The 13,400-nt window shown below is 40.2% G+C and overlaps 1 protein-coding gene across 2 annotated transcripts in view; it reads right to left on the bottom strand.

Annotated features, from left to right (window-relative positions):
* Nucleotides 1-151: 151 nt before the first annotated feature.
* Nucleotides 152-13,400, bottom strand: part of LOC131253600 (nudix hydrolase 16, mitochondrial-like) — a 41,629-nt gene continuing 28,380 nt past the window's right edge. Inside the window, exon 4 of one of the 2 annotated variants that reach the window (XM_058254667.1) lies at nt 152-625. In XM_058254667.1, coding sequence (XP_058110650.1) covers nt 338-625 — 288 coding nt within the window. In that variant the 3' untranslated portion in view covers nt 152-337. Of the gene's footprint in view, nt 626-12,907; nt 13,118-13,400 lie in introns of those variants that run through there. The other variant, XM_058254668.1, reaches the window with a different exon arrangement.

The following is a 13,400-nucleotide window of genomic DNA, read 5'->3' on the forward strand; positions in this document are numbered from 1 at the left end:
GACACGACATTTTACTCACCAAGACAACTTTTGATGTTGTGCATTAGGTGTCGAGTCCCTATGAAACTCGACCACTTCAACCTTTGCTTATCTTTGGTTGAACACGCACACATGCAAAATAAAAAAGAAAAAAAGATCACACCCAATCACATGAGTATTTGAAAGGCTCGGACACGCAAGCAAATCATTGAACATTCTTTTCTCCACAAAATAAACAGAGAAGCTGGTGTCAAAACGAAACAAAATCACGACTGGTAAAAAGACCAAACATCAGAAGAGCGTCCATCCATCAGTATGTTTTTCTTGTAGTTACTGAACTGGGGGGTCGGGTTGTTTCCTAACCGTTGGGAGAGGAATCCAAACTGTCATACGGACTGCTCGCTGTCATTGTTTCTTCATACCACTTGGAAAATGCTTCAACAAGGGCCTCCTGCATCCAAGCATGCCGGCAATTGTCCACCGCGTCGGGGATGGTTAGCCATCTCCTTTGGCGAGTGCTCTGCTCCGGCCATGAAGGAAGCTCCTCCTTGACAAACAAAGCAAACATGGCAGCTTTACACAAACCGTCCGGGCTAAACTCATCTTGGTGTGTTTTGCTCTTGAAGTCATAGTACCCCAAGAACCCCTGAAGATGGAAACACAGAAAGATAGGGTTCAGTGATCCAAATAAGTAGAGAGAGCTCACGGTTTAGCAATCCAAATGAATAGATGGACTGATCCACAAGTACAGTTTGTTGGTGCTTTCGGCTGTGTAAAAAATTTGGGCTCATGGCTTGGTGAACTCGATTGTTGAGCTAATGGCCCACCCAGAATATCCTAGATGGGAGATCATAACCCACCAATCTTTGGCTCTTTTCATTAAATGTGAACTGTTGATCCCCCTAATCATTCTATTTGTGGGCATCCCAACCAACAGTGGGGCCTATCAGATGTCTGGAATGTTAAAACACGGGCCCCTCATTGAAAATATTGGCAAACTGCATGCCCCTTTAAGTAATTCCTAATGAGTAGCTCTCATCACTCTGAAGTACAGGGAGAAGTAACAAACTATTTGTATACGAAGCTAAACTCAAAGGCATCATAATCTTACACCATCAGTAACACATTTTGTTTTTTTGTTTGTTCAGGTTACATTTGCTAAGCACTAGTTTAGAATTATCTTATTGCAACAAATAACAACAAAAATGTGCCATTGGAAAGAGTACCAATACAAAAGGTTTTGTTTTTCAGGTTATGTTTGCTAAGCACTAGTTTAGAATTTATATTATTGCAACAAGTAACAACAAAAATGTGCCATTAGAAACAGTTCCCATACAAGAGCAGAAAATGATGGTGTGGAACTACGGAACTAATACATGAAACTCTGCAAGATAAATAAGACATGAATCAAGTGGAACTGCCTCTTGTTCTCCTCTCCTAAAGAATTGCGGAAAAAAAAGAAGAAGAAAAAAGATTCCTTATGCTTATGAAGATTTGACTTAAAAATTATATATGCATGCTGCTGTCCAGTCTCAACTGCCGTCCAAGCAATCTGCTTTGCATCTTTTTGCATGTATAGTGGAATATTAGATCATCCGAGATTCATACTAATAAAACGGGATTAGTTCAAACTTGAGCTGCCTTCATGCATGGCTTGACTAACAAGAAGCTATAGCTTATATCTTCTTGTTCAATGATTGTGGATGAGAACCCACAAGGAGGTAGTAGAGATTGAAGAGAATTATAGTGGGGAAAGAAGCATGTTAACAGAGACCATGATTGACATCTCATGCTACAAACATAGTATCATCTCAAGAGTTGAAAATGGTTGCCCTTACCATAAGATAGCAATTTCTAGGCATTAGTGATACACCCATAAATGTATCCACACCACTCCTGGGCAACAACAGGAGACAATATATCTTGCTTCACTAAGACTAATTGACATCTCATAGAAGAAAGTGTGTGCGCACGCGTGCATGCGCAGTGTTTTAAATAGCAGTAGCATGTTGCATAGAGTTCAACCCTCTGTGGAGTGTGGCGTAAGTAGCGTAAGGTACACGATACTTCTATTTTTATACTTAAAAATAGAAAAAATATGATAAATAGTAAGAGAAAAAACAAATATATACATATATAAATGCCTAGAAGATGATTCTTTTTTTTTCCAAGTGTAAGCATGTTCAAACAAGTTACTAATTATCATTTATCAAAAGCCAATCCACATATATAAACCAAATCAAATCAACAACTTTCTAAGCAAACCACGCCTAATTGAAAGCAAAAGTCACAAGTATGGAAAAAAATTAAAATCTAGCAGGTTAAGAGTATTAAGTACAAAATACAAAATATAATTACAATTTATTAAAGAAACATAGCGTACGCTTACGCTATGAATACACTACGACGCTACATACACTACGAGTATACTATGACCCCCATAGGATTTTCACTATTTGCTAACACCATGTAGCATCATAGCTACGCTATGACACCATTCAAAACATTGTGCATGTGTTAAACCAATAACTGGACACATTAAATAAAAAAAAAAAGGAAGGCGAGTTTCTCAAAGTACATAAAATGGTGCAAGGGCCCAACTTCAGATAGAGAAGCAACAGGGGCATTGGCATCGGTAACCCCCAGGAAAACGAAATGTTTAGCTCAACAGATGAGATGCAAATTCCCTGAATAGCTCAATTACTGCCCCCAGGATAAAACCATCTCCCTTAAGCCCAATTCAACACTGTCAGTTCACTCCAACAATAACATTGAGATGAAGAAGGAGAGATTGAATAAGCTTCATTGTCTTCACTTGAAGCCAACACTCAGGCCTGGGTGGACAAATGGCCATAACAGGCCCCTAATATCATTCCCTGAGGATTCAAGAGATGCCCACCAACTCTTGCTTTGCCTCGCTCCCTGGTTCACAAATCGTGAAACTTAAACACCCACCTTCCAACTGATCTAACCCCTTATATCCTCCACACTAAAACAGATTTGCCTTGGACCATATAATCTCTCATCACCTGCTTGGCACCAATCCCACTATAATATCTTTAAATGTTTTGTGATTCAGAGCCCACAGGAATAGGTCATCCTTCATTCCCGCAACAACTTGGACAGAATGTTCCTCATCTTCAGAGCCCACAAGGTCATTAAGTGTGTCTTCTTAGGTTATTCTTGATCACAAAAGAGGTATAAATGTTATGATCCTCTGACCAGTAAGAAATGTATTCGCCGATGTGACCTTCTTTGAAGATATTCCATATTTTTCTAATGAAGAAAAATCTCAACATAATCATCTTATCAGTGAGGGGAAGCCTGTGCAGTCTAACTTGACATCCCTTCCAATATCTAGCCTAGATGATACTTCCACTTCCCCCATCTCAAAGCCCATCCTTGTGTATCGTTAAATCCTCCACTGATCAACAACCCATTATTTCATCTACTCCAGTTGGCACTTCAAGTAAAAACTTTATCTGATGCAGGGGCATTTTTACACAAGGCTCAAGTGGGGTGGCCTGTGGGATGCAAGGACACACTTGGGGTGGGTGGCCCGTGTAAGGCGGGTGGCTTGTGTGAGGCTAGCCCCACCCGTGTGAGGCGGGTGGCTCATGTGAAGTGGAACCCATATGAAGTGGGGTCCATGAGGGAGGTTCGGTCGAGGTTATAACCCATGGGATGTGGGGGGCTATAAGATAAAGGGAGTAATTCGCCATGCTCTATCAATTTGAGCTTTTAGAGCAAGTGGTTAATTGTCCTGCATCAAATTAGTATCAGAGCGGGAAGACTCGTATTCAAGACTCTTCACCAGGGATAATTAATGCATAGGCGTTTTAACACCGGACTCGAGTGGGGTGGCCTGTAGGATGCAGGGGCACAGTCGGCGTGGGTGGCCCGTGTAAGGCAGGTGGCTCATGTGAAGCAGAACCCATGTGAAGTGAGGCCCACGAAGGGGGTTCGGCTGAGGTTCTAGCCCATGGGATGTGGGACCTAGGTTATGAGATAAAAGGATTAATTCCCCATGCTCTATTAGTTCAAGCTTTTAGAGCAAGTGATTAATTGTCCTGCATCACTATCTCTCCCGATGATCCTCCCATTGCCTTGCGCAAACCTTCCCATTCTTGCAAAGAGCATTCCATTAGCAATTTTGTATCATATCACCATCTTTCACCTTCTTTCCAGTCTTTTGCAGCTTCCTTATCCTCCTCAGTTACTCCTCGTAACCAGAAGGAAGCTACAAGTGGTCCTGGTTGGACTAAGGCTATGATGGAAGAGATGCAAGCGCTGGAGAAGAACGGTACACGGGAATTGGTTACCTTACCTGTAGGCCAACAAATAGTTGGATGTCGATGGGTTTATATCATTAAGTATCTTCTTGATGGTTCGATCGATTGCTATAAAACACAGTTAGTTGCAAAGGACTATACTCAAACATATAGTGTGGACTACTTTGAGACATTCTTAAACAACAAGGTTTGGGCGAATGGTCTTCACCATAGGTTTGCTCCCTATAGATGAGGGTTCGATTCCCCTCCTTGGCTTTACCCGATACACGTGGTTGTGGGCAGTGTTCGAGTTGTTGGTATCGCTACAAGTTTCGCTGGCCAGAGATAAAGATATAATATCGTTATCGCCGATAACCGGAAATGTAGGGAAAATTGGGGAAACATGGAGAAAATGGTGGAATTTTTCAATGAAATTTCAGGACATGCCTAAATACACATATTTACATATTCACGAATGAAAAAATTACAAAAAGAATGCATTAAATAATAAGTTTTCATTTAATTGGGGCCAAAAGGCATGCGTTGTCGTAAGAAATCACTCAAATAGGAACTATATAATACAAATACAAGCTTACAATAATTAAGACATGCAAAGTAAATGAATTCAAAAAAATATGCATTTATTTAAATGGTGGTCACTGAATCTCCACAGTTTCCTCTCGTGTGGCCCACTTGAGTTTTGGATACACCTGGTTTTTTGGGTTCATGTCCTGAAATGATTGGGGAAAAAGGATGGCCATGGTGGATTTTTTAGAAACAACATGGTGGACCCCACCTTACATCCCAGCTGAGGACCCAAGTACTTCCTAGGAAAGGAAATCGGATTGCATACTATGTTACTCAATACGCTCTTATCATACTAAGTAAACTCAGTTGGGAATACCTTGAATGTATGTAGTCTATCCATGCCGTCCATCCGTTTTCCCATCTAATTTAAGGGGTTTAGCCCAAAATTGAAGCACATCGAAAGATCAAGTGGATCATGCCACTGGAAACAATGGGGATAATGATTTCCACCGTCGAAACCTTTCTAGGCCCAACAGTGATATTTATTTGTCACCCAACCTATTCATATGATCATACAGACATGGATTAAGTTAAAACACAAATATAAGCTTGACCCAAAACTTCTATGGCCTCCAAGAATTTTTCAACGGTAGATGTTCAATTCAACTGTTTCCAGTGGTGTGGTCCATTTGAACATTGGACATGCCTCATTTTTTGTCTCAATCCCTAAAATTATCTATTAAAATGGATGGACGGAGATGATAAAATACATAAATCATGGCAGACCTCACATAGTTTACTCAATACGCAGTCCCCAATAATTGGATTAGGTGAGACTCCCTATCCACCGAAGTGGGTGGGACCTATGACTATGGGGCTCATAGGGAAGGACAATATAGATGTATGTGGCTTATCCATACCGTTCATCCATTTTTTCCACTGATTTTAAGGGTTTCGCCCAAAATTGAAGCATAAAAAAAGCTTAAGTGGACCACACCACAGTAAACAGTTGGGTTAATGATATCCCCCACTGAAATTTTCCTAAAGCCCACAGTGATGTTTACTATTATCCAACCTGTTAACAAGGTAAAAAAGATACAGATGAAGGGAAAACATAAATCTCAGGTTCATCCAAAACTTCTGTGGACCTGAGAAGTTTTCAACGGTATATGTTCAATTCACACTATTTTTTGCAGTGTAGTCCACGAGCTCTGGATATTCTTGAATTTTGGGACCATGCCCTAAAATGGTATGCAAAAATGGATGCACGGCGTGGATATGACACATACATGATGGTGGGTCCACAGAGTTTACTCAGTCGGCCAAGGGTACTGCCTGGAAACGATTGGCTACTCACCCTGCCACTAGCCAACGTATAGTGGTCAGTGGTCAATGGGCCCCAAAATGATATGTCTCATCCATGCCGTCCATTTATTTTTCCAGATAAGTTTATGGTATGAAACCAAAACTAATGTAGATAAAAATCTCAAGTGGGCCACACAATGTTGATTGAGCTCTCACCATTAAAAACTTAGGGCTACAAAAGTTTTGGATCAAGCTAATATTTGGCTTGATATTTGTTTTTTGACTACATCCAGGTCTTAATGATGTAATCTATAGGTTGGATGTCAAATAAACATTACAGTGGGCCCCAGGAGGTTTTTAATGGTAGAAATTCAATCACTACCGTTTTCCCATGGTGTGGTCCACCTGAGATCGTGATCCACTTATTTTATGAGATTTAATATTAAAATGATGTGTAAAAATGGATGGATGGTATGGATAAAACAAATAGATCATGATGGGCCCACAGAGCATCGATCAACGTCACTAGCCAAACCGCATCCGTACTGCATACGCACCCGAGATGGGCTGGTGACGCTGTCGCTAGTGGTCCCACCATGATGCATATGTTTCATACATTCCATCTGTCCATTTTTTTAGATCATTTTATGATATCGGACCAAAAATGAGGTAGATTAAAATCTCAAGTGGACCATACAATGTTAATTGAACGTCTACCATCAAAAACTTCTTGCGGGCTACAAAAGTTTTGGATCAAACTGATATTTCTTTTTTCCCTTCACCCAGGTATATAAGACCTAATCAATAGCTTGGACATCAAATAAACAGTACAGCGGGCCCTAGGAGATTTTTAATGGTGGACATTTAATCACTATTGTTTTCCCGTGGTGTGGTCCACCCGAGTTTTAGATCTACCTCATTTTTTGGATCAAGCTCTAAAATGATCTTTAAAAATGATTGGACAACATGGATAAAAGTTAAAACAGATACATCATGGTGGGGCCCACAGAGCACCGACCTGGCAGCGTCAAAGCCAAACCCCCATTTAAAACCAAAATCTGACCCCATTTTTGTCTACACCCAAAATTCCCTCTCCCTTGTCCCAAATTTTCAGAAAACCCTCTCTTTCCCAACAATATCTCCTGATTTTCAACCCGAAAATCCCTCCCCCTCATCCCAAAATTTTTAAAAAAAATCTTATGTTTTCCAACAAGATCTCTGATTTTTCATACCTCGATTCTTTCCGGAGAAGTTGCCAGAGGATTTTTCGACGGAAAATAGGATTTTATTTTTATTTATTTATTTATTTATTTATTTTGTGTGTGTGTTATTCTTACCTCTTGAACAACGGTTGCCGATCTGCAATGAACAGCTATGAATCTCTGAAATTCACATCTTCAAACAGATCCGAGCGAAAAACAAGTATTTTCTTTTCTGTTTTTTGTTTGTCTTAGATTTCGACGATTTTATCGCCGAAAACATCGACATTGTATCGGAAAAAGGGTGGTAGTTGGTGGGAACAATGAAATATCGGCGATTTTGTAGAAAATATCGAAAAAACGATATTATCAGCGATATTTCGGCAATATCTAGCAGAGAAACGAAAAATTAGGTTATCTGTTTCAATTACCTAGCGATACCAATATTATCAGCGACAATTCGATATTGTCGCCGATAATTTAAACACTGGTTGTGGGTGATTGCGTGTATCCTCAAGGATTAGTCTCACTTCAAAAAGAGGTGGGGACACCCTGTGTGTTCAAAAAAAAAAAAAAAAAACATATAGTGTGGATTACTTTGAGACATTCTCTCCTGTGGCCAAGTTCAGTTATGTTCGTGTGGTCATCTCTTTGGCAATGAACTTGTCTTGGCCCCTGTTTTAACTCGATGTGAAGAATGCCTTTTTATACAGTGATCTTGCTGAGGAGGTTTATATGGATCAAATCCCCTGGTTTTTCGATGCCTTCTAACTCTCCCCTTGTGTGCCGCCTTAAAAAGTCTATCTACGGTCTTAAACAATCCCCACACGCTTGGCTCAATAAATTTAGTTGGGCTCTTCTAGATTTTGGATTGTTCATAGTCAAGCTGATCATTCGCTATTCATCTGTCAATGGTCCACGAGGATCATGGTGTTGATTGTTTATGTAGATGACATTGTGTTGTCGACAGATGATACTGCGGGAATTGTGGCCATTAAATCCTTTCTCAAGACTCGATTTGCAATCAAAGATCTTGGAGCCCTTCGCTATTTCTTAGGCATTGAAGTTGCCCAATCTAAGTTTGGAATTGCGCATTCTCAATGGAAATCAGTGTTTAAATTATCGACGACAATATCGAATTGTCGCCGATGATATCGGTATCGCTGGCTCAGGGATACCGAAACCCCATTTATTCGTTTCGGTGGCAGGTTTCGCCGATAATCTCGCTGATAATTTCGATATCGTCGATATTTTCGAAATGTTGCCGAAATTTCACTGTTCCCACGATAAAAGGGGATGTAAAATCGTCAAAATAAAAAACAAAAAACACAAGAAAATACCTATTTTTCGCCTGAATCTGTTTGAAGACGCGAATTTTAAGAGCTTCATGGTTGTTGAGTGCAGATCGGCAACCTTTCCGGTAAGATTCAACCCCAAAAAAATCAGTTTTTCTGTCGTCTCGATATCTTGTTGGAAAATAGAGGGTTTTTAAAAAATAAAAATAAAAATTTGGGATGAGGGAGAGGGATTTTCGGGATGAAAATCTGGAGATTTTGGTGGGAAGGAGAGGAATTTTTGAAAATTTGGAATGAGGGAGAGGGATTTTCAGGGTTTCTACGCATTTTGGGGAATCGGATTTCAGATTTTAGGGAAATCAGATTGCGTACTGTGTTACTCAGTACACACGCTCTTATCGTACTGATTAAACTCTGTTGGGCTCACTGTGAACGTATGTGGTTAATCCACACCGTCCATCCGTTTTTCCATCTCATTTAAGGGTTGAGACCAAAATTGAAGTATATACAAAGCTCAATTTGACCGTACCATAGGAAATAGTGGGAATAATGATTTCCACCGTTGAAACTTGATAGGCCCCACAGTGATGTTTATTTGTCATCCAGCCTGTTCATAAGATCACAAAAACATGGATGAAGGGAAAACACAAATATCAGATTGATCCAAAACTTTGGTGGCCCTCAAGAAATTTTAACAGTAGATGTTCAATTCACACTGTTCCAGGTGGTGTGGTCCATTTAAGACTTGGATATTCTTCATTTTTGGGTTCAAGTCCTAAATTTATCTGGTAAAATGGATGGAAGGCGTGTCAGGTGGTGTGGTCCATTTAAGACTTGGATATTCTTCATTTTTGGGTTCAAGTCCTAAATTTATCTGGTAAAATGGATGGAAGGCGTGGATATAATATATAAATCATGGTGGACCCCACAGAGTTTACTCTGTACGCTTAGCGTATTGAGTTACTCACTACCCGATCTGCTTCCGTTTTAAGGGGCACTTAGCATACTGAGCAGTCACACCCACCATTGAAACGTTTATAGGGCCCATCGTGATGTATTTTTGAGATCCAACCTATTCATAAGTTAACATAGAGATAGATGAAGTGAAAACAAAAATATCAGCTTGATTGGAAACTACTATGGCCCCCAAGAAGTTTTGAATGGTGGATGTCACTGTCCCCACTATTTTCAATGGTGGGGTCCTCTTGAACTTTAGATCTATCTCATTCACTTCATCCAAGTCTGCATGACCTTATTGATAGGTTGGGTGGTAAAAAAACATCACGATGGCCCTTAGAAAGGTTTCAACGGTGGGTGTCATTATCACTACAGCTTCCTTTGATGTGGTCCACTGGAGATGTGTATTTACTTAAATTTTTGTATAATATCTTAAAATGATATTAGAAAAGCGATGAATGGTGTGGATAAAATACTTACATCATGGTGGGCCCCACAGAACCTTGCTCGGACGGATCCGTCCAGGCGGGGCTAGGACGCAATCCGCGTCCATTTTTTATAAAAATCGGATTGTGTACTGAGCACGCGGGGACGCAGTTTAGCTAGTGACGCTGATCGCTGCTCCGCGGGCCCATTATGATCTGTCTTTAATTCACACCGTCCATCCATTTTTACACATCATTTTAATATTAAATGTAATAAAATAGGTAGATCAAAATCTCAGGTGGACCACACCATGGGAAAACAGTAGTGATTGAATTTCTACCATTAAAAAGCATTCACGGTGGGTCCAAAAGTGAAGAATATCCAAAGCTCAAATGCACCACACCACATGAAACAGTGTGAATTGAACTTGTACCGTTGAAAAATTCTTAAGTGTCACGGAATTTTTGTACTGAGCTTATATTTATTTTTTCCCCTTCATTCATGTCTTTTTGTTCTTATTAAAGCTTGGATGACAAATAGACATCACTGTAGGGTTTGGATGGGATGTTGTAAATGCACATAAACCAGCAGTGGCAACGTCATGAAGTACACCGAAATTATCATGAGGCCCACTTGATGATTAAGAATGATGTCTCTACCTGTTTTGCATGTCATCGATCTGATGGTTAGGATTATCGGGGCTGTCCATCTAGTGGTAGATCCATATCTCTACCCTACAGGTAGCAGGGAGATGTATTGATCGGGGCCGTCCATCTAGTGGGATATATCATAGATGGATATTTTTGAAAAATATCACAGCAATTAGAAAATCTTGTTTATCACATTTCATCAATTTAATTGGATGAATGTTTGTCTATTAACTATTTTCATCTCACACCATCGCTTGAAGGCCATCTTTCAGATGTATATGATAACTGGATATTTATAAATTTGGATAAACCAACCATCCAAAGTAAGGAAAACTAGATGGACAGACCAAATTGATTCATTTTCCTGCCACTTGTACCAATGTTTCCATAGTAAGATAACCTTGATCTGTAGCTAGCAGATAAAGTACATAAATCACCTTGGGCCTACGGAATTTACTCAATACGCAATCTGCGGACTCTTTCCTCAATTGTAAGTTACATGAAATTTTGATTTGATTTAACATCCTAGCCCTTTAGCATTCTTGTAAGCTTGCATTTGTATTATATAAACTCATTTTGATTACTATTTGAGTGATTTCTTACGACAATGCATGCTTTTTGGCCCCCGTTAAATAAAAACTTATTATTTAATGCATGTTTTTTGCAATTTTTTCATTCCCGAATATGTAAATATGTGTATTTAGGCATGTCCTGAAGTTTCACTGAAAAATTCCACCATTTTCTCCATGTTTCCCCCTTTTTCTTTGCATTTTCGGTTATCGACAATATTATCAGCGATAACGATATTAGATTTTTATCTCCGGCCAGCGAAACTTGTAGCGATACCGACAACTCGATCACTGATGGAAATATGCTCTTGATCTTCTCTTCGAGACTGGGATGCTTCGATGTAAGCTTGCTTCAACACCTATGGATGTTACTCATAAAATTGGTCCCGATTACGGTGAACTCCTCTCTGACCTTATGATGTATTGGCGACTAGTTGAACGACTTATCTCACTATTACTCGGTTGGATCTCTCGTATGCAGTGGGTGTTGTAAGTCAATTCATGCATGCCCCACGTACCGCGCATTTGGGAGCAGTATATCGTATTCTTCGATTTCTTAAATCTTCCCCAGGCAAAGGTTTACCATTGCAGCAACATGGCCACCTTCATTTATCTGGTTATTCTGATGTTAAATGTGCTGGAAGTTCACATGATCGACGATCTATATTTGGGTATTGTACACTTGTTGGTGGCAACCTTATCACCAACAAAGAGTAAGGAGCAATCCGTTGTGGCAAGATCTTCTGATGAGGCTGAGTATCGGGCAATGGCTCATGCGACATGTGAACTTATTTGGCTTCGAACCCTCTTACTGGAACTCGGTTATGATTCCCCAAGTCTCATTCCTTTGCATTGCGATAATCAAGTTGTCATTCATATTGCCACAATCCAGTGTTCCATGAGCACACGAAGCACATTGAGATTGATTGTCACTTCATTCAGGAGGAAGTGGCTAACAAGGAAATTGTGACTCTATTTGTTCGCACTGGGGACCGGCTGGCCGATGTTCGTACCAAGTCTCTTAGCCGGAGGTTGCTCTTCTTCGTATCACTAGCAAGTTGGGCAAGATCAATGTCTATGCTCCAACTTGAGGGGGAGTATAGGAAGAGTAGTGTGTATTTTTGCCCCTTTGTATGCTCCTACGAAGTGTGTTTTATCTATTCGTAGCCTTATAATAAAAGGTGTGTGTGTGTGGGGGGGGGGGGGCGGGGCGGCGGGGCGGCGTGGGGTAATACACCAAGAAGCCTCTCTCAATCTCACACCTCTCTCTTGTTCTTCTCCTTTTTTTCCTTCATTTCCCTCCCTAGATCCTTAAAACCAACTCATATACCCATAGTGTAGGCAAGAAAATTGTTGAACTACATCAGACATGCACTTGGTTAGGAGAGGTAAGAAAGACCACTTAAGAAGCAGCCTTAGTAGAGGAAGAAGGCCAAAGAAGGCAAACCCAACAATGGAGGCGAAAAACCGGATCGAGTTGGGAGTTACGAATGAAGCTGCCTGCACTAGGAGGATGGCCTTGACCTGAGAGTTGGAGCAAAGGATGCAACTAAAGGAATTGTTGGATGTGAGCTACATGCAACGATCCAAAGCACATTATGCATCCCTAGTGTTGTTCCAAAAGAAGCATAGCAGCGGCCTATGGCCATGCATCAACTACAAAATCTTGAATGTGGCAACCATTAAGAATTACCCTTCTTCATTGGGAACGAATTTTACCATTGGTAAGGTTGCTACATCAAGTTATGTGAACTTGATGTGCACCATCAAGTGCAGATGATTGAAGGAGATGAGATGAATATCATGTTTCACATGTTGCCAAATCAAAGCATTTGAGTTTCTAGTCACGCCTTTTGTACCAACCAATGACCATGCCACATTCAGCACCCTCATAAGCAAGTTGTCCCATCCATATTTAATCTGTTTGTGGAAGTCTACCTATAAAACAAAATAAATTAAAAACCCCTAAAAGAACATGTTGATCAAAAGATAGTAAGAATCTAAATAGAATATATGTGAAAAGGAAAAACTGTTGATTCGCTCAACAAGAAATATAATTCCAAGGGCATTGGGTAGAGGATAGCAAGCTAGGATGGATGAAGAAGGTGAGGATTATAACACTAGCTAAGTTAAAGTCCTTAGGCCTCAACAGGTATTAACAAAGATTAATAAAATGGCTATTCATGGGGGAGAAGCTCTACTAACTTACCTTCTCAAAAAG

This window comes from Magnolia sinica, chromosome 8, assembly GCF_029962835.1.
Source record: "Magnolia sinica isolate HGM2019 chromosome 8, MsV1, whole genome shotgun sequence".
Classification (NCBI taxonomy): Eukaryota; Viridiplantae; Streptophyta; class Magnoliopsida; order Magnoliales; family Magnoliaceae; genus Magnolia; species Magnolia sinica.